Source organism: Monodelphis domestica, chromosome 6 (assembly GCF_027887165.1).
Source record: "Monodelphis domestica isolate mMonDom1 chromosome 6, mMonDom1.pri, whole genome shotgun sequence".
NCBI classification, from domain to species: Eukaryota; Metazoa; Chordata; class Mammalia; order Didelphimorphia; family Didelphidae; genus Monodelphis; species Monodelphis domestica.
This window is the reverse complement of record NC_077232.1, coordinates 18,092,098-18,112,334: the sequence shown is the minus strand read 5'-3', so window position 1 is coordinate 18,112,334 and position 20,237 is coordinate 18,092,098. Positions and strand designations below refer to the sequence as shown.

General features: G+C 39.2%; 2 protein-coding genes across 2 annotated transcripts in view; both read right to left on the bottom strand.

Moving 5' to 3' along the window:
• Window positions 1–1,718: 1,718 nt before the first annotated feature.
• The window catches only part of LOC100618978 (olfactory receptor 5B12-like), a 34,823-nt gene continuing 16,304 nt past the window's right edge, over window positions 1,719–20,237 (bottom strand). Inside the window, exon 3 of the mRNA XM_003341552.4 lies at window positions 1,719–4,372. Coding sequence (XP_003341600.2) covers window positions 3,398–4,372 — 975 coding nt within the window. The 3' untranslated portion in view covers window positions 1,719–3,397. The remainder of the gene's footprint in view (window positions 4,373–20,237) is intronic.
• Window positions 12,562–13,537, bottom strand: LOC100027064 (olfactory receptor 5B12-like). The gene has a single exon (XM_001377434.4). The coding sequence runs from the start codon at window positions 13,535–13,537 to the stop codon at window positions 12,593–12,595; it is 945 nt and encodes a 314-aa protein (XP_001377471.3). The 3' UTR covers window positions 12,562–12,592.

Sequence of the window (20,237 nt, the reverse complement as noted above, 5' to 3'; positions counted from 1 at the left end):
GCAGTTGGAGCAGGAGAAGAGGCTTGTGGGAGAAAAAAGCTCAGAAAGGAATCTTTTTCCCTGTGAACTCTGGAGAGTCAGGAGCTAGGACCCAAGCTTGAGGCCTCAGCCTGTGGTGACAAAGCCTTTTTTCCACTTCCATTGCCCTAAAGATAGAAGAAGCCTGACATCTTTAGATGATCAATACAAGAAAGGAAAAGAACTGCTGCTGATAGAGGCTGATCCCTTGAACTTCATGGGGTCACCCCAAAGACCCTTCCTAGCCCTTGACCTTCCCAAGAAGGATACTTTGATATCTCTTTAGTTTAGGACAATGACAGTAATTAGAGAGAAAGGAGAAAGAGAAGCAGAAACCTGAGCCACTTGGCTCAGCTAAAGAAGGAAGACAAAGACAACCTGTAGGGAGGGTCTCCTATTCCCACAAATCTATTCCTCCCCCCCCCTTTATTACTTGAACTATTAAACAAACTATATTGGAATAACTCTGTCATATTAAAATCATAGAAGAACCAAAGAAAGAGAGGGTGGTGGGCTAGATTAGCCATCTATCCTTGGCTAAACAACAAAACCACCAGGGACAGCCAGCCTGCCAGAAAGTGGGAATTCTGGGATTTCAAGTACTGGCCAAGCCTTGAGGGAAGTAAACTCAATCATTCCTCAGAAACCTACTCATTGAGACACAGCCCCTGTTCATCCTTGCCTAACATCAGCTCAGGGGTACTGCTCTTTGGATTGAAGGGTGAGGGAAAGAGAGAATTTCACAGATGGTCTCTAAACCCCAGTGCTTATCTCTCTGTTTACCTCATCAACCCTCCTTATCCCTTCTGTCCCTTCACCTCCTTCATTCTCTGTTACAAACCTTTCATATTCCCTTTCACCCAATCCTTACAGAAGATGAGACAATGGCATACTTCTGTTCATCCACATCAACATATTTCGCCAAGGTCTCCCCTAATTCAGCCAAACAAACCTAAAGGAGAGCTTCTGCCCTACTTAGACACATTCACCAGATTCTCCAATTATGCCTTGCAAGAGTTGGTGAGTCCATTTTAAGACCAATGACTCTATTTGTAGCAGTTCAGTCTGTATTCTGATGAGATGAAGAGCTGTTTACTTTGGCTTCTGTAGCTTCCTGCAAACAGGAAAGTTCAAACATTCAACTCCAGAAACAGAGCCTTTAAGAGGTGTAAAAGACCTATGAGACCCTCTAACCTGCCAGTACTTGAACAAGAGTCTCTTTTGCAATATGGAGGAGATCACAGGGACAGCCCTGTCTCAGGGTGGTGAGAAGAGGCTGCTGTCTCCACTTCAGTTAAACTGACTGAATAAAGAAACCAAAGTAGAAGTTTGGCATTAAAGAAAAGAGGAAAGAACTTTAAGACAAATGAGATCATTTTAATTCTTTGTTACTGAAAAAAGAAGAATAGAAAACTGACCAAAAAGAATTATAGCCTTATTTTTAGTGTATTTTTATTTTTCTAATTACATGTAAGTATCTTTTACACTATTTTTAAAACTTTGATTGTCAAATTCTTTCTCTCTATCTTTCCCTTTTGTTCCTTTGGGAAGGCAAACAATTTGATATAGATTACATATGGGCAATAATGCACAATGTTTCCATTAGTTCCATTTTGCAAAAAAAAAAATTCATATGAAAATATGAATAATAAAGTTTTTTAAAGCATGCATCAATCTCCATTCAGACTCCATCAGTTCTTTGTCTGCAGGCACATAGCATTTGTCATCACAAGTCCTTCAGAATTGTCTCAGATCATTGTATTGCTGAGTAGTTAAATTTTTCAGTTAATCCACATATAATAGTGCTCTTACTGTGTACTATGTTGTCCTGGTTCTGCTCATTTCACTTTGCATTAGTTCATATAAGTCTCCCCAGGTTTCTCTGAAAGCCTCTTGGTCATCATTTTTTCTAATACAATAGCACTCAATCACAATCATATACCACAACTTGCTCAGCCATTCCCCAATTGATGGGCATTCCCTCAGTTTCCAATTCATTGTTGTGACCTCTGAAGGATCACCCAGATAAACTAGATCATTTATTTCAACTGTTTAAAATAAAACACGTTGATAACAGCATGGAACAATGCAGAACAGTGATCTTGGAATGAGGAAATTTTAAGATAATTCTTGCTTCTGACTGGTTGTATGGTCATGAAATATTCACTTACCCTGGCAGTGCCCTAGACAACCCTCTATATCAGTGAAGATTATAAATGAGTGGTAGATTTGTCTGGGTAAAAGAAAATGTCACACTGTGTGAACATTAGTCTAACAAAATCAGGAAATTGTGAACTTTAGATAACTCCACCCTACATAGCTTAACAAAATCAGTAATATTTTCCCCCATAATTATTGATTAAGTATCTAGGAGGATGGCCTATGACAGACATGTGATAGCAAATGACAAATCAGAAACAACTGACAGATCACTGGGCTGTCCTATGTCAAGACTAAGATACCATTGGTACATGTGAGATGCAGGAAAGTAATGTAAAACCGTCTATATATTTCGCATCATTTCCTCTCTCTGGCCTCTTTGACAGCAGAGAAGTGGCTGGTGGCAGCTTGCTGAGCATGTTCGCATCATGGCGTGGATGCTGTTTTTCCGAGTTTAGCAGTGAGTTTTCCTTGATACCTCCCAACATTATTCTCAAGAAAGCTTCTGGTCTTCCTCTTTGGCTGACGACTTTGAACTCCCCCTGGCACAGGCCAGATGGGAGGAATCCTAAAACCTTCTCTCTCTCTTCTCCTTAATTCCTTTCATCTATAATAAATAACCATCATAAATTGGCAAGCTGACTTGGGTACTTTATTGAGATATCCCTGGTGACCAAAAATTAATTAAGATTAGGTCACAACCCTAAAATTATCCTTACAAATGGAAGCACCTCATGCCAAAGACATAGTATTTGAGATAAAAATTCAGATTGAGGATAATAGTAACTAACTTTTCTGTAGCATTTTCTCATAACTGCAATAGCTCACTGTGGGTGGAAATCCTCAACACATTCATTAATTATTTGGACTAAGGAACCCAGTGAACAAATGAAATATTGGCAGTGACTATTTTCATTACTTGGCATCACATCCTGCTCAACAGCAAGAGTTAAGCTAGAGTTCTATATAAATTTAAAGAGAAATTTTCTGAATTTCAGAAATGTCTTGGAGTTAGGATTGAAATTGAGATAAATGGGGCCAATTCTCCTAAATTCAATAAACTTCAGAGTACACATTTAGTAGTTAGAAACCTTCCAGGAAGGTACTTCCCAGGTCCAAGAAGAAAAAGGAATCTAGTCTTGTCTATGCCATGGAGGATGAAGAGAATGTGTGTACAATGAAGGTACAAATAGAGAAGATGCATTAGGTTATGCCCTAATTAAGAGGATAAGCCTAAGGAAGACTTTGCACCATGAGAAAGTTTAGAAAAAGCACTCTTGACATCTTTATTCCTCAGGCTATAGACCAAAGGGTTCAACATGGGGATGACCATAGTGTAGAATACTGAGGCCATTTTGTCTGTGTCCATGGAATGACTAGAACTGGGTTGTAAGTACATGAAGATGATGGTCCCATAGAATATGGACACTGCTGTGAGGTGGGAAGCACAGGTAGAGAAGGCTTTCTGGCGACCCTCAGCTGAGCGCATTCTCAGGATAGCTACAAAGATGAATAAATAGGATACCAATATGGTGAAAATGGCAAAAAAGACATTGAATCCCACAACAAAGAAAATAACTAATTCAGTAATGTGTGTGTCAGAGCAAGAAAGAGCTAAAAGGGGTGGGAAATCACAGAAAAAGTGAGGAATGACATTGGAATTGCAAAAGTGGAGGCTAAATATGTCCCCTGTGTGGATGGAGGAATTCACAAAACCACAGATATAGGAGCCAATGACCAGACGGACACACACACTGGACGTCATGGTGGTGGTGTAATGGAGGGGCTTACACACAGCTGCATGGCGATCATAGGCCATAACAGCCAGGAGATAACTTTCAGCAGTGGCAAATACTGCAAAGAAGAACATTTGTGCAGCACATCCATTGTAGGAGATGATGTTGTTGCCTGTGAGGAAGCCAGCCATCACTTTAGGAGTAATAGCTGTAGAATAGCCAAAATCCACCAGAGAGAGGTTACTGAGGAAAAAGTACATGGGGGTGTGGAGACGAGAGTCCCAAGAGATAATCACCACCATTCCCAGGTTCCCCACCACAGTGATGACATAGATGACCATGAACATCATGAAGAGGGGCACTTGAAGCTCTGGGGCATCTGTTAATCCCACAAGGATGAACTCTTTCACCTCTGAGCTGTTCTCCATAGATATCTTAAGGGACTTTGTAAACATCACCTGTGTCAAGAGAAAAACAGAGAGCAAAATACATTATAGCTGATGATAACATTTTGTGAACTGTATAGAATCCTGTTGAATTAGGAAATTGAACTTCTATGACATAAAAATTGCTTTTCATGTAGGTTAAACTAAATATAATATCAAGACTACAATTTTGAATTTTCAACACATATACTAAGATGCAAAATATCATTATACATTATTAAACTCATTAATGAACTCACATTTCTGAATGGTTTGTCAACATTCTTCCACCTCAGTGAATTTCATCTTTCTTCCTCCTCAGCCATACATGGCAAAGGCCATTGACTGTCCCTTCTTGATGGGTTTTTCTGGCACTACTCTCTCCTGGTTCTTCTACCTATGTTATATTCTCACTTCGCCTTCTCTTGAGCTGGCTAATTTGACATGGCCCTATGCCTGGGTTCTCTTTTGAGTGTTTGGTAGTGATAAATTTCTAGCAGTTCAGTTTTCATCACTAAATCTATATACACAGCCTCAGAAAAGAGAGCAGTGGAGAAAATAGTGAGATTCTGAGTGAAATATGGGAGAATTCGAAGTGATTTATTTTTTAGAATTGAAAAATGCCTGGCAACAAGGCTGGCAGAACATGTGAAGTTATATAAGGGGATCAAGTTCTCCAGAAACTTGTTAGACCCCTCTTCCAAAGGCAAATTGTTCTGACATTTGAATTTATCTTATGGATGTTTCATCCTTCAAAAAAATGTAGGAACCAATAAGAAGTTTTATTCTGGATCTGATTTTCACTCACTAATACAGATGAATTTCTTTCTGGGAAGGAATAATGGAAACCTGTGGATCATTCCATCCTAGAACTTATAATTGAGGAGAGAGAAAACATAGCATAGTTGGCATATACTATAGGGTTGTTTTGGGTTTTTTTGGAAAGCTTGTGTCCATGGGTTCAAAGAAAATATAAGTAGTATCCTATAGTCTAAAATGTTTTAAAAGAAATCATCCCTGAGAACATTATACACAGAGACTGATACAGTGTGGTACTAATTAATTAAATCAATCAATCAAATGTAATGGTCCTCTCCATTAGTGGCAATGCACTGATACTGAACAACCCGGAGGGATCTAAAAGAAAGAACACTATCCACATTCAGAGGAAAAACTGTAGGAGCAGAAAAATGAAAGAAAAACAACTGCTTGAAACCATGGTTCAATGGGGATATGATTGGGGATGGAGATTCTAAATGGTCACCCTAGCACAAACATCAACAACATGGAAATAGGTTATGATCAAGAATACATGTAAAAACCAATGGAATTATACATCAGCTATGGGAAGGGGTGAGGGAGGTGAGGAAAAGAATATGATTCTTGTAACCAAGGAATAATGTTCTAAATTGATTGATTAAATCAATTCTTCAAAAAAGAAAAGAAAAGAAAAAAGAAAAAATCATCCCTGGAGGGATAAAAGCTATCAGAAGAAACAAAGGAAAATAATTAAATAAAGAAGGAAAAATATGATTAAATGAAGAGACCAATATTTATACACAGGACACTCACTAACTTAGATTTTTAAGCAGACATGTGTGTAATATGGGAACATGGGCATATAATATAACAGAAGGTGTGGTTCTTTAAGAATCAAGAATCTAGGGGCAGCTGGGCAGCTGAGTGTATTGAGAGTATTGAGTATTGAGAGTATTGAGAGGCAGGAGGATTGGGAGGCAGACCTAGAGACAGGAGGTCCTAGGTTTAAATCTGGCCTCAGAAACTTCCCAGCTGTGTGACCCTGGGCAAGTCACTTGACCCCTATTTCCTAGCCCTTACCACTCTTCTGCCTTGGAGTCAATACACAGTATTGATTTCAAGATGGAAGGGAAGGGTTTAAAAAAATAAAAGAATCAGGAATCTTTATTGCAGGTCTTTGTGGTAGCAAAGAATTTGACATTGAAGGGATCTCCATCAGTTGGGGAATGGTTGGACAAGCTGTGCTATATAATCATGACAGAACACTATTATTCTATAAGAAATGACAAGCAGGAGGAGTTCAGGCAAAGCTGCTCAATTTCTAGGATTTTTTCTGTTTTCTCAGCAAAAGAGAATTTAGAGTGGAAATGATGAAACAAGTACGACAATGGAAAGGCTTGAGACCTAAGATAAGAAAGCAAACTTTAAGGGAACATTTGGCTGACCTCGATAAATCCAAGTCAGCTGGCCCCACTGATCTACATCCTTGGCTTCTGAAAGAACTGGCAAATGTCATGTCTGAGTCACTGCCAGTGATGTCTGAAACATCATGGAAACTGGGAGATGTACCACAAGACTGGAAAAGAGCAATTTTTTTTATTTTCAAAAAACAGAAGAGAACAAAGTGTGAAGACTACAAGCCAGTAAACATGATACCTTCTAGGGATATTCTTGAAAAGATCACTTGAGAGATGGGTAGCAAATAGGGAAAGGAAAGGAATAAATAAAAAAATATATCAAGAAGTTATGCCGGATTCAGATAATTTCCTCTTCTTGACAGTAATACAAAAATAAGAGAGGAGAGAGACAACCAGGTAGACCAGAGGAGAAAGAGCCAAGGCTGGAGATGGGAGGTCTTGAGTTCAAATATGACCTCAGACACTTCCTGAATGACCCTGGGAGTGTCACGTAACCACCACCACCCCTTGTCTGGTCCTTATGATTCTTCTGCCTTTGAACCAGTACTTAGTATCACTTCTAGGATAGAATGTAAGGGGGGGTTGTTTTGTTTTGGTTTTCATAGAAGAGGAAAATGCTTTGAATGCAGCTTACATGGAATTTAGCCATTTTGTTGGAGTATCTCATAGGCTTCTTATGAAATAGGATCCTACTACTGAATTACTACTCTTCCCTCTTCATATAAATTACTCTGGGACATCAGCCAAGTCACCCCAGAGCCTCTGTTAGAGCAGCTGTAAAATGAGGGAGCAGAAATAGTCTTCACCATGTGAAAAACAGTATACTTGGAGCCATATAGTTACAACTACTTCATCATGGAGTCATTGGTCAGGATTCCAAACAATAAAACTGAAAATATCTCAGGCAAAAGTTAGAGAAGTCTGTTGAACATTTTGAAAATCCATGGGGAGCAACCCTCAATCTGGTGCTTAGAAATACATGAAGAACCAAGTGCATTCACAAATGTCTGTTGGTGGAGTAATGATACAATTCAAATTATGGGGAGAAGACCTGGGTTCAAGTTCTGGTTTTCCAATTTACTACATGTAACAATATGATAAAATACTCTCTCAGGCTCTCCATTCCACATCTGCAAAACTGCCTATTCTCCAAATGTATTTTTCTCCTGATTCAATGTATTGAAATCCTGGCATCAAGGTAGAAAGAGTAAAGGATAAGGAGGTATGAAGACCTGGGTTCCAAGTCTGCTACCGGTATTACTTAACCTCTCTCATCCTTAGTTTTCTGATCTGTTAAAATAGGGACAATAGTCACCCTGTGTCATGTGGTTATACTGAGGATAAAATAAGAGAAAAATAATGTAAAGAGTGCAGCTGGGTGGCTCGGTGGATTGAGAGCCAGGCCCAGAGAAGGGAGGGTTTGAGTACAAATATGTCAAATACATGTTTAGGGTTAGTAAATCGTCACGTACACATTAAATTGTCAAAGAAATATTAGTTATTAATATCATTGTTTTTACTATAAACACGTTTCACATTGTGAAAATGGCAGCTGCAGACCTTTCTTTCAGAGTCTTGTATCTCCCCTTTCCTTGAAGAGAGATTCCCTTCTTTTCCCCAAGATACTCATATTGTAGATCTAAGTAGGACCTGTCACAAGAGTTCTAATATAGGAGACTTTGCTGTTGTTCTTCAGTCATTTCAGTCATGTCCATCTCTTCATAACCCCTGGTGTGGTTTTCCTGGCAAAGCTACTAGAGTGGTTTCCCATTTCATGCTTCAACCATTATACAGTTGAGGAAACTGAGGCAAACAGGGTTAAGAGATTTGCCCAGGGTCACACACTTTCTAAGTGTCTGAGAACAGATTTGAACTCAAGAAGACAAGTCAAGCCCAGCCCTCTGTCCACACACCACTGAGATACCAGACATGACACCTACCTGAATCCTTTAGTTCTGTCACAAGACTCAAAGGAGGAAGACTGACCAAGAACATTCCCTCAGAGATCTTCAGTTATACCCAAGCCAGAGACGAAGAAAGAACATTTTTGGAGAAACATTTTCCCATGTCTGTTACCAAATTCAGAGAGTCCTTTAGGACATGGTTGGTTCACTTAAGGCTCTATTGTTACCTACATGTCAGTAACTAGATGAACTAAAGCCCAGGAGAACTATTAATGAGCAAATCAATAAGTGACTGATGGCCCTTGATTTCAAGCTTGTCTCAAGTACAGTAGGACCAAGGAGGTCCAAAAGGCTTTCTGTGGCTTGTGGCCAAGACCTGGAGGGGTCTTATAACCACTGGAGCATCAGTGGCCTTAAGGGACCCAGAGTCCTCTGAGGACCACCAGAGCTCTTCTCTGTAAAACATGTAAACACGCCAGGATCGGTGGGGACTCATGCCACCTCACTAAGGGAAGTCACAAGGATTCTCAGCTGTTGTCAGGAATTCTCCCCTGCACTCTGAAGACCTGATGGCTCTCAGAAATCAAGAGAGTCAAGGCCTTGAGCTCAGAGGCAGAGACTGGTTGGAAGAACCAGATAGAAAACAGGACAATAGATGGCAGATGAGCCAAATCCTAAGCCTCAGGCACAGTGGCTTCCAATAATGCATCTTGAATTCATCTGCCATTTTGAAAAGTAGCATCTGATTTCAAGAGGTGGACTGATGATGGAGGGAGTTTGGTGAATTCTAAAACAATGAAATCTTTGTGATAAAAGAAATGAAATAGAGCTAATGAAGCATTTAAAAAGAACAAAGGAAATTTTAGAAAGAGACACAGATAAGCAGGGCAATTTTATTATTGGTTAAAAACAATAAACATTTAAAAGCTATAGATAATATTAATTAACAGCTTCCTAATCAATCTTTTACTCTTTTCTTTGTATTTTAAAATATTAATAATATTAATGCTTGTTGAATTTATCATATTAAATAAAATGTTAAATAATAGAATGAATAAATGTTTGCTCGAAAGAGAAAACTATTTATTGTTAAGTGCCTACTATGTGCCAGACAGTGTCCTAAATGCTTTTCAAATATTATATCATTTAATCCTCACAATAACCCTGGGAGATAGGTACTATTATTTTCCTCATTTTAACAAACCTGGGGGTTAAGGGATGTGCCAGGTCCTATAACTAGGATCTGAGGCCAGATTTTAACTTAGCCTTTCTTGGGACTCCAAGTCAAGTCCTCTATTCACCACACTCCCTAGATGCCATCTAACCATGCTCCAAATAAACTAGTTTTGTGCCAGGGAGATGTGTGGAAAGGAAAACTGAGACTGAGGAACCATCATTTAGAATGTGGCCAGGAGGGGGAGGAGCAGTTGGAGCAGGAGAAGAGGCTTGTGGGAGAAAAAGCTGAGAAAGGAATCTTTTGCCCTGTGAACTCTGGAAAGTCAGGAGCTAGGACCCAAGCTTGAGATCCCAGCCTGTGGTGACAAAGCTTTTCCTACATTTCCCTTGCCCTAAAGATAGAAGAAGCCTGACATCTTTAGATGATCAATACAAGAAAGGAAAAGAACAACTGCTGCAGAAAGAGGCTGATCCCTTGAACTTCATGGGGTCACCCCAAAGACCCTTCCTATCCATTGACTTTCCCAAGAAGGATACTTGATATCTCTTTAGTTTAGGATAGTGACTGTGATTAGAGAGAAAGGAGAAAGAGAAGCTGAAACCTGAACCACTTGGCTCAGCTGAAGGAGGAGGACAAAGACAACCTGTAGAGAGGGTCTCCTATTCCCACAAATCTATTCCCTCCCTTTTTTTACTTGAAGTATTCAACATCCTTATATTGAAGAAACTCTCAGTCAAATTCAAATCATAGAAGAACCAAAGAAAGAGAGGGTGGTGGGCTAGATTAGACATCTATCCTTGGCTAAACAGCAAAGCCAAAAGGGACAGCCAGCCTGCCAGAAAGTGGGAATTCTGGGATTTCAAGTGCCAGCCAAGCCTTGAGGGAAGTAAACTCAATCATTCCCCAGAAACCTACTCATTGAGACACAGCCCCTGTTCATCCTTGCCTTAACAACAGCTCAGGGGTACTGCTCTTTGGATTGAAGGGTGAGGGAAAGAGAGAATTTCACAGATGGTCTCTCTATCTCAGTGTTATCTCTCTTTTTACCTCATCCACCCTCCTTATTCCTTCTGTCCTTTCACCTCCTCCATTCCCACTTACATCCCTTTCATATTCCCTTTCACCCAATCCTTACAGAAGATGAGACAATGGCATACTTCTGTTCATCCACATCAACACATTTCGCCAAGGTCTCCCCTAATTCAGCCAACCAAACCTAAAGGAGAGCTTCTGCCCTAGTTAGACACATTCACCAGATTCTCCAATTATGCCTTGCAAGAGTTCGTGAGTCCATTTTAAGGCCAATGACTCTATTTGTAGCAGTTCAGTCTGTATTCTGATGAGATGAAGAGCTGTTTACTTTGACTTCTGTAGCTTCCTGCAAACAGGAAAGTTCAAACATTCAACTCCAGAAACAGAGCCTTTAAGAGGTGGAAAGGACCTAAGAGACCCTCTATCCTGCCAGTACATAAACAAGAGTCTTCTTTGCAATATGGAAGAGATAACACAGATAGTCCTGTCTCAGTGTGGTGAGAAGGGGCTGCTGTCTCCACTTCAGGTAGACTGACTGAATAAATGAACCAAAATAGAAGTTTGGCATTAAAGACATGAGGAAAGAACTTTAAGACAAATTAGATCATTTTAATTCTTTATTACTGAAAAGAGAAGAAGAGAAACCCACCAAAAAAAATTATAGCTTTATTTTTAGTGTCTTTTCATTTTTCTAATTACATGTAAGCATTCTTTACACAATTTTTTTAAACTTTGAATTTCTTTCTCTTTCCCTTTTATTCCTAGAGAAGGCAAACAATTTGATATAGATTACACATGTGCAATAATGCACAATATTTCCATGTGTTCCATGTTGCAAACAAAAATTCATATGAAAACATGAATAAGTTTTTTAAAGTAAGCTCTGATCTCCATTCAGACTCCATCAGTTCTTTGTCTGCAGGCACATAGCATTTGTCATCACAAGTCCTTCAGAATTGTCTCAGATCCTTGTATTGCTGAGAATAGCTAAATTTTTCAGTTAATCCACATATAATGTTGCTCTTACTGTGTACTATGTTCTCCTGGTTCTGCTCATTTCACTTTGCATTAGTTCATGTAAGTCTCCCCAGGTTTCTCTGAAAGCCTCTTGGTCATCATTTTTTCTAGTACAATAGTACTCAATCACAATCATATACTGCAACTTGCTCAACCATTCACCAGTTGATGGGCATCTCCTCAATTTCCAATTCATTTTTGTGGCCTCTGAAGGATCACCCAGATAAACTAGATCATTTATTTCAACTGTTTAAAATAAAACATTGATAACAGTATGGAACAATGCAGAACAGTGATCTTGGAATGAGGAAATTTTAAGATAATTCTTGCCTCTGACTGGTTGTATGGTCATGAAATATTCACTTACCCTGTCAGTGCCCTAGACAACCCTCTATATCAGTGAAGATTATAAATGAGTGGTAGATTTGTCTGGGTAAAAGAAAATGTCACACTGGAAGCATCGCATGCCAAAGAAATGGTATTATGTACGAAAATTCACACTGAGGATAACAGTAACTAACTTTTCTGTAGCATTTTTCTCATAACTGCAATACATCATTCTGGGTGGAAATCCTCAACACACTTAATAATTATTTGGACTAAGGAACACACTGAGCAAATGAAATATTCACGGGGACTATTTTCATTACTTGGCATCACATCCTGCTCAAGAGCAAGAGTTATGCTGGAGTTCTATACAAATTTAAAGGGTAACTGAATTTCAGAAAGTGTCTTTGAGTAAGAATTGGAATTGAGATAAATGGGGCCAATTCTCCTAAATTCAATATGCTGAAGACTAGACATTTGGTAGTTAGAAACCTTCCAGGAAGGTACTTCCCAGGTTCAAGAAGAAAAAAGAATCCAGTCTGTCTAAGTCATGGTGGATGAAGAGAGTGTGGGTACAATGAAGGTGTGAATAGAAAAGATGCATTAGGTTATGCCCTAATTAAAAGGATAAGCCTAATGAAGACTTTGCACCCTGAGAAAGTTTAATAAAAGCACTCTTGACATCTTTATTCCTCAGGCTATAGACCAGAGGGTTCAACATGGGAATTACTATAGTGTAGAAGACAGATACTACTTTGTCTGTGTCCATGGAATGACTAGCACTGGGTTGTAAGTACATAAATATTACTGTCCCATAGAATATGGACACTGCTGTGAGGTGGGAAGCACAGGTAGAAAAGGCTTTCTGGCGACCCTCAGGGGAACGCATCCTCAAGATGGCAATAAAGATGAATAAGTAGGATATCAAGATAATGAAAAGGGTCAAAAGGGCATTGAATCCCACAACAAAGAAGACAATCAATTCACTGATGTGTGTGTCAGAACAGGAGAGAGCCACAAGTGCTGGAAAATCACAGAAAAAGTGATGGATCACATTGGAACTACAGAAATCAAAACTAAAGGCATTTCTTGTGTGAAGGGAAGAATTCAGAAAACCACATAGATAGGAACCAATAGTGAGACCAGCACACACGCTAGATGTCATGGTGGTCGTGTAATGGAGAGGTTTACACACAGCTGCATGGCGATCATAAGCCATAGCAGCCAGGAGATAACTTTCAATGGTAGAAAAGGCCACAAAGAAGAAAAACTGTGCAGCACATCCACCATAGGAGATTATCTTGTCTTCCATGAGGAATGTGGACATTGCTTTGGGTGTAATAGCTGAAGAATAGCCAAAATCCACCAGGGAGAGATGACTGGGGAAAAAGTACATGGGAGTGTGAAGACGGGGGTCACAGGAGATCAGGGCTATCATCCCCAGGTTCCCCACCAGGGTGATAAGGTAGATGATAGTGAATATTATGAAGAGGGGGACCTGCAGCTCATGGGCGTCTGTTAATCCCACAAGGATGAACTCCTTCACCTCTGAGCCATTCTCCATAATTCCATTTGGGAGTTGGATTATTCAGCTGTGACAAGAAAGAAATCATCAAAACAATTCATTTCTTGCAAAGAGTAACTTTTAGGCATAATCCATTGCCAAGGCCATATCTTGTGTTAAGGGCAGAAATATTGGCCTTAGAAATAAGGAGGATCTAGGTGATCACCATAACAACTATTCTAGTTCCCTCCAATTATTTTTCCTAGATTCCTCAAATTTGGAAAAAATAGTTTTACACATTCCTTCCCAACTTGTTTTTTGTCTACTAAATTTAACAATTTAAAATGTGCTACATCATAGCTTAAGTTTGAGGTATATCTTGTTTGCTGAAAAAAAATTAGCATGAGGTGCCAAAAAGAGAGACTAGTAAGCTTATGCCTGTATCATGAATAGACTTCACTCTATTAAAGAATCTTGGAATAGACTGGCTAATGAACCCCATTCTTTTTTTTAACTCTTACCTTCCATCTTGGAATCAATACTATGTATTGGCTCCAAGGCAGAAGAGTGTTAAGGGCTAGGCAATGGGGGTCAAGTGACTTGCCCAGGGTCACACAGCTAGGAAGTATCTGAGGCCAAATTGGAACCCAGGACTTCCCGTCTCTAGGCCTGGCTCTCAATTCACTGAGCTACCCAGCTGCCTCCTGAACCCCATTCTTAAGAGTCTGTGCTAAGAGTCCATCAAATGAAATTCTTTGTGGACTTTGGAGCATTTACTTATAATTCTGTAACTGGTTATGTTCTGTTTGTTTCATTCTGCATTCTGAATTTACTACTCTGTGAGTAATGAATAGTTATGAGTGAATAATATGTTTCATCATGAGTCCTCTGGAATCATGATTGCTCAGCATGCTGGTTTTTTTTTTCAATTTTCAATCATGTCTGACTCTTAATGACACCATTTGGGACTTTGTTGGCAAGTACATGAACATGGCTTTTTCCAATTATAAATTAAAGATGAGAAACTGAGGCAAACAGGAGTAAGTGACTTGCCCAGGGTCATACAGTTAATAAGTATCTGAGGCCACAATCTTCCTGACTTTATATTGGATACTCTATGCACTGCCATCTACACCTGACCCATTCTGCTATTGAGTTCCTAATTCTTTCAGAGTTGTTTGCCTTTGCCACACTGCTCTCATTGCATAAATTCTTATTTTGTTCACTTCATTCAACATTACCTCAAACAAATCTCAGAACACTCTGAAAACATCCCTTTCATAATTTCTTACAACCCAATAGTATTTCTCACATTTATATACCACAGATGCTCGTCCATTTCTCAATTAATAGGTACCCTCTCAGATTCCCATTCTTTGCCACCTCAGAAGTTATAAATAGGTTTCTTCATCATTAGATTTTGTTTTGCTTAGAACTAATCCCTCATTTAATCTGTTCTTGCTCTGATTCTCCTTTTCCCCTTCTTATAATAAGCTGACATCTTTTTTTTATTTTCCTTCTGGATTACTATAGTCCAATTCCCTATTCCTTTGCAGAGGTGGCTCCTGAATCACATATGGTTATGACAGTGACACCTTGGCATCTGAATTCTTTCTTTCTCACTGCTTGCAGTTGTTTTTTTTAATGGCATGTGTGTGTGTTTCTAGAAGTTTTAGATTTTGACTATGTATTTCCTAGCAGCTTTCATTTGCAGCTTCTTTCAGGAGGTGATTAATGGATTCTTTTATTACTACTTTCCCTTCAGGTTCTAAGAAATATGTACAGTTTAAAAAAAGATTCCTCAAAATATGATGGTTAGACTAGTTTTTTAGTCTTCGCATTCTTATACTCTATTGATTTTTTTTTCTTCTAAATTTGTTCGTCAGGTCAGTCAATGATACTTTATATTTTCTTCTTTTTTCAGCCTATGGACTCTTAAAATATTTATTTTTGCCTCATGAAGTCATTGATTTCCATTTAGTCCATTTTGATTTTTCAGGAAGTATATTGCTTGGGTGAGGTTTTGTACCTCATACGGAGCTTCTAATTCCCTATCCAGTTCTTTCTTCAATAGCTGTTTTATTTTTTCTTCAACCACTTATTTCATTTATTAAAACATGAACTTTAAAAAAACCTCTTTCTTCATCTCTTCCAAGAATTCTGATTGCTTGTCCCCAAGCTGTGTTTTTCTTTGAAGAATTCTTGGTGGATGTTTTAAAGTCATTCTCTTCTGTGTTTGTGTCTTCAAGCTCCCTACCAACACAAAACCATATTGTTATGGGGTTCTTCTTTGGCTTGCCCATTCTTCTAGTCCACTTTCTGACTTTGAACTTGCTGTTAAAGCTGAGCTCTAGAACAGTTCTGGAATGGAAGTCTGGGCTGGTCCTGTTGCCACTTTCTTGAGGTACTGAGTATTGTGTTATTTCAATATCTCAAGGACAGAGACCTCTTAGAATCCACAAGCTTTTAGTACTCCCAAAGTGTTCTGACCCACAGGGCAAAGACTGAATCCTGCCAACCTGTCTGAGTTCTGCAAGTCCCTGAACTGAGTGGTAGTCAGAGCAATAGCAGATTGCTGATGAACTCAGGCTCTATTAGACAGCCAGATAATTTTCTGTTAGTTTAAATGGCAGAATTGTAGGCTTCTCTTTGGGCTAAGGTTCCTACCTTGGTTATTCCTCTGTAGGATGGGCAAGATGCCACAAGTGAAAACTTTCTCTGCCCCAGGGTTCTGAACAATTCCAATGCTGCCAGGCTCTGAACTTCCTTTATTCTCAGAACATTGTCCAGGGATCCATTACTAAACCACTTATATGGTCACCATTTTTCTCCTTATACCAAGCTGAGATCTGCCTTCCCGAATCACCATGCCATTCCCCATTCCCTCTTCTGTAATACCACATCCAGGCTTCAAAAGACTGCCTGGCCTTTGATCCAGCCATATTACTGCTGGGTTTGTACCTCAAAGAGATAATAAGGAAAAAGACTTGTACAAGAATATTCATAGCTGCACTCTTTGTGGTGGCCAAAAATTGGAAAATGAGGGGATGCCCTTCCATTGGGGAATGGCTGAACAAATTGTGGTATATGTTGGTGATGGAATACTATTGTGCTGAAAGGAATAATACACTGAAGGAAGTCCATGTGAACTGGAACGACCTCCAGGAACTGATGCAGAGCAAAAGGAGCAGAACCAGGAGAACATTGTACACAGAGACTGATATGATACACTGTGGCACAATCGATTGTAATGAACTTCTCTACTAGCAGCAATGCAATGACCCAGGAAAATCTAGAGGGACTTATGAAAAAGAACACTATCCACATTAAGGGAAAGAATTGGGGGAGTAGAAACTCAGAAGAAAAACAACTGCTTGATCACATGGGTCAATGAGGATATGATTGGGGATGTTAACTCTAAATGATCACCCTGGTGCAAATATTAATAATATGGATTATAGGTTTCAAACAATGATACATGTAAAACCCAGTGGAATTGCTCATTGGCTCCAGAAGGTGGGTGAAGAAGGATAGGAGAAGAAGGAACATGAATCATGGAACCATGGAAAAATATTTCAAATTAACCAATTAAATAAATCAATTTTTTAAAAAAGTAATGCTGACTCCATTTCAAGTTTCATTCTACTCTGGATCTATGATGCACAACTAAGTAGTGGGCAACAAATCTGCCAGTTGGTACCTGTCTCCACCACAGTGCCCAAGAGAAGCCTATGGGAGGCCCCAGGAAGTGACTGGGACCACTTTTTGTTTGTGCACATCTTTGCCCTGGGCATTGTATATTCTTACTTGGACCCAGATTCCAGTGTCAAGCAGACTCTTCTGTCTCCCTGTGCTTCCCTGGACAATGATCTTTCCTGGATTTACCCATCAGGATTCATCTTCTAGATCTACTGGAAGGAGTTGTGGATGATAGCTTAGCCATACTGCTTTCTCCCAATCCCTCTTAATTGTAATGATTTCTCTCTATTGACTATTTCCAATTTATCCTATATACAGCTTAAGTGTACATAGTCATTCATATGTTGTCTCCTACATTATACTAGCAGCTCCCTGCGAGCAGAGACTCTCTTTTACCTCTCTTTGTGTCTTCAGTGTTTAATTCCATACTAGTACATAGTAGGTACTTAATAAAAACATAATAACTGACTGACTAACTGAATAAACCAGCCTCCTCCACTTCATGCAAGAATCTTCACAATAACAACCTAACAGGCTCCATATGTTTCAAAAACAAATCCTTTACCTGAGTCCCCCAAAGACAATAAAGTAGGGCGGGATCTTTTGGTCTAGACCTGGAGTATCAACAGATCACTGAGTTCCCGAGGTGGAAATCCCTTCCCAAATACAGAACAACAATTAATCTGTAAACTTTTGACACCTAGAACACTGAGAGATAAAGTGATTGTCCGGTTCCAGGTCCAAAGTCAAATAAAAAAGTAAATTTAATCTTTGTGATACAGTGGAAAGAATGCTAGATTTGATATCAGAGACGAACACTGGAATCATGTCTGTACCACTGTGTCCCTGTATCACCTTGCTTGAGTCACCTCAATCTTCAGAGCCCAAATTTCTCCCCTATATGTATAAATGACTTGCACTTTAGTGATTTCTAAGGCCCTTTACAGCTCTCAAATTAATATTTGGCCTCTGCACCTATTGTAAAAAATTAAAATTAGATCTCAAAAATTAAAATGTTATATTTTAAGGGATTTATTAATGATCATTAGAAATAAAGGACTAACACTATATACACATGATTGCTGCCAACCTGCAGGGAAGTGATGCTCAAATCCTTAGTCAGATGATGGAGCTGAAACTGACATCAGTATTGGATAAACTTGAGGTCCAGTGTGTGAGGATCTTGTTTTTCTCTCTCTAGTCTCAGAGACCAACCAAAGAGAATTATTATCTTGGTGCATGCTGGTCCCTGAATTCTGGGCTCTTGGATCATGTAGCTATGCCCACCCCACCCCCACCCCCACCCCCCATTGCTTTCTGTCTTCCTAGCTGCTGTGCTGGCTTCTTCAGGCCACTCCACATGCTTACTTACCTCCCACATTTCCCCTACTCTGTCTCTTCCCAAAAATTGTTACCTTCCTTAAGTCCAGCTGATCTTCTTTCCCAAGGCTTCTATCTCAATTTCAGTTCATAGTGGCCTGAAGCAGCAATTCCCCCTGACTGAGAATTGTGGAGGGGGCAGCTAAGTGACTCAGTAGATTGAGAGCCAGGCCTAGAGACATGAGGTCCTGGGTTCAAATTGGGTCTCAAACACTTCCTAGCTGGGTGACCCTGGGCAAGTCACTTAACCCCCATTGCCTAGCCCTTACCACTCTTCTGCCTTGGAGCCAATACACAGAATTGACTCCAAAACAGAAGGTATGGGTTTAAGAGAGAGAAAGAGAAAGAGAGAGAGACAGAGAGAGAGAGAGAGAGAGAGAGACAGACAGACAGACAGACAGACAGACAAACTTCTATCAGGAGCAAAAATATAGAAACTTCTACTGAGGTGTTAAAAATAGAAGACAAATCCACTTGGGAGCCATGTTTTATTCACTTTAAACTTGTATTGAAAAATCTCCTTTCTAAAAATAAAATCGTTTCTTCAAAATTTAGATACAAGAAAAAAAAAAGGAAAAAATCATATCCAAGCTTGGAAGGGGATTGAAAGCTACCAGAACCAAGAATGGGGGATGAAGGATGATGTGTGGATTTTTAGAGGACTTTTTTTCAAGGCAACAAAGATGAAAGCTCTGCCAGAAACCACAGGTGAGTTTCTAAAAACACTGTGTAGACCTTGGGCAGTAATTATGGTTTTTTTCCCAGCAAACTTCACTGTGAACAAATAAAATCACATTAGACTTTCCTTGGTAAGTTAATTAAGCATGTTATTAAGCCCATATTGTTGAACTCAAATAGCACTGAGTAAAATAACTTTTTTTGGAGAAAAGGCTATTTTATAGAAGCTGGCCTGCTCCAGTTGTGTGTTGGTTAGTTTTGTTGGACTGATCTTCCTTCCTTGTTTGTTTTTTCAATCCTTTTCGCAGAAAAAGTGAATATGTGCAAGGAAAAAGGGAAAGAGACAGATTGGAAAATGAAGTGAATATAAATATATAAATATAAAATATAATAATATATTAATATAATAAAATAAAAATAAACAAAGAATATATATATAAACCTAGAGGGCTCTAAGGTAGGAAACCTGGGGTCCAGGCCTTGCCCCCATGACTAACTTACTGTGTGACTTTCAGCAAGTCTCCACAACTCGGGCCTTAATTATTTCACTTGGAAAATGAGACGGAAGGACTAGAGTGCAATTGATGTATTTATAGCTATTAAAGTCAAAGAATAAGCTGATAGGAAATAAAAATAGAACATCACGGTTTGCAATACGTTGAAAAGATTCTCAAATACATGATGCAGTCTTTGTTATAAAGTGCTTCGAAAGGGGGCAGTTGGGTGGCTCAGTGGATTGAGAGCCAGGCCTACAGATGGGAGGTCCTGGGTTCAAATCGGGTCTCAGACACTTCCCAGCTATGTGACCCTGGGCAAGTCACTTGACCCCTATTGCCTAGCCCTTACCACTCTTCTTTCTGCCTTGGAATCAATACACAGTATTGACTCTAAGATGAAAGGTAAGGGTTTAAATAAATAAACAAACAAACAAATGAATGAATGAATGGATAAATAAATGAATGAATGAATGAATAAATAAATAAATAAATGAATGAATGAATGA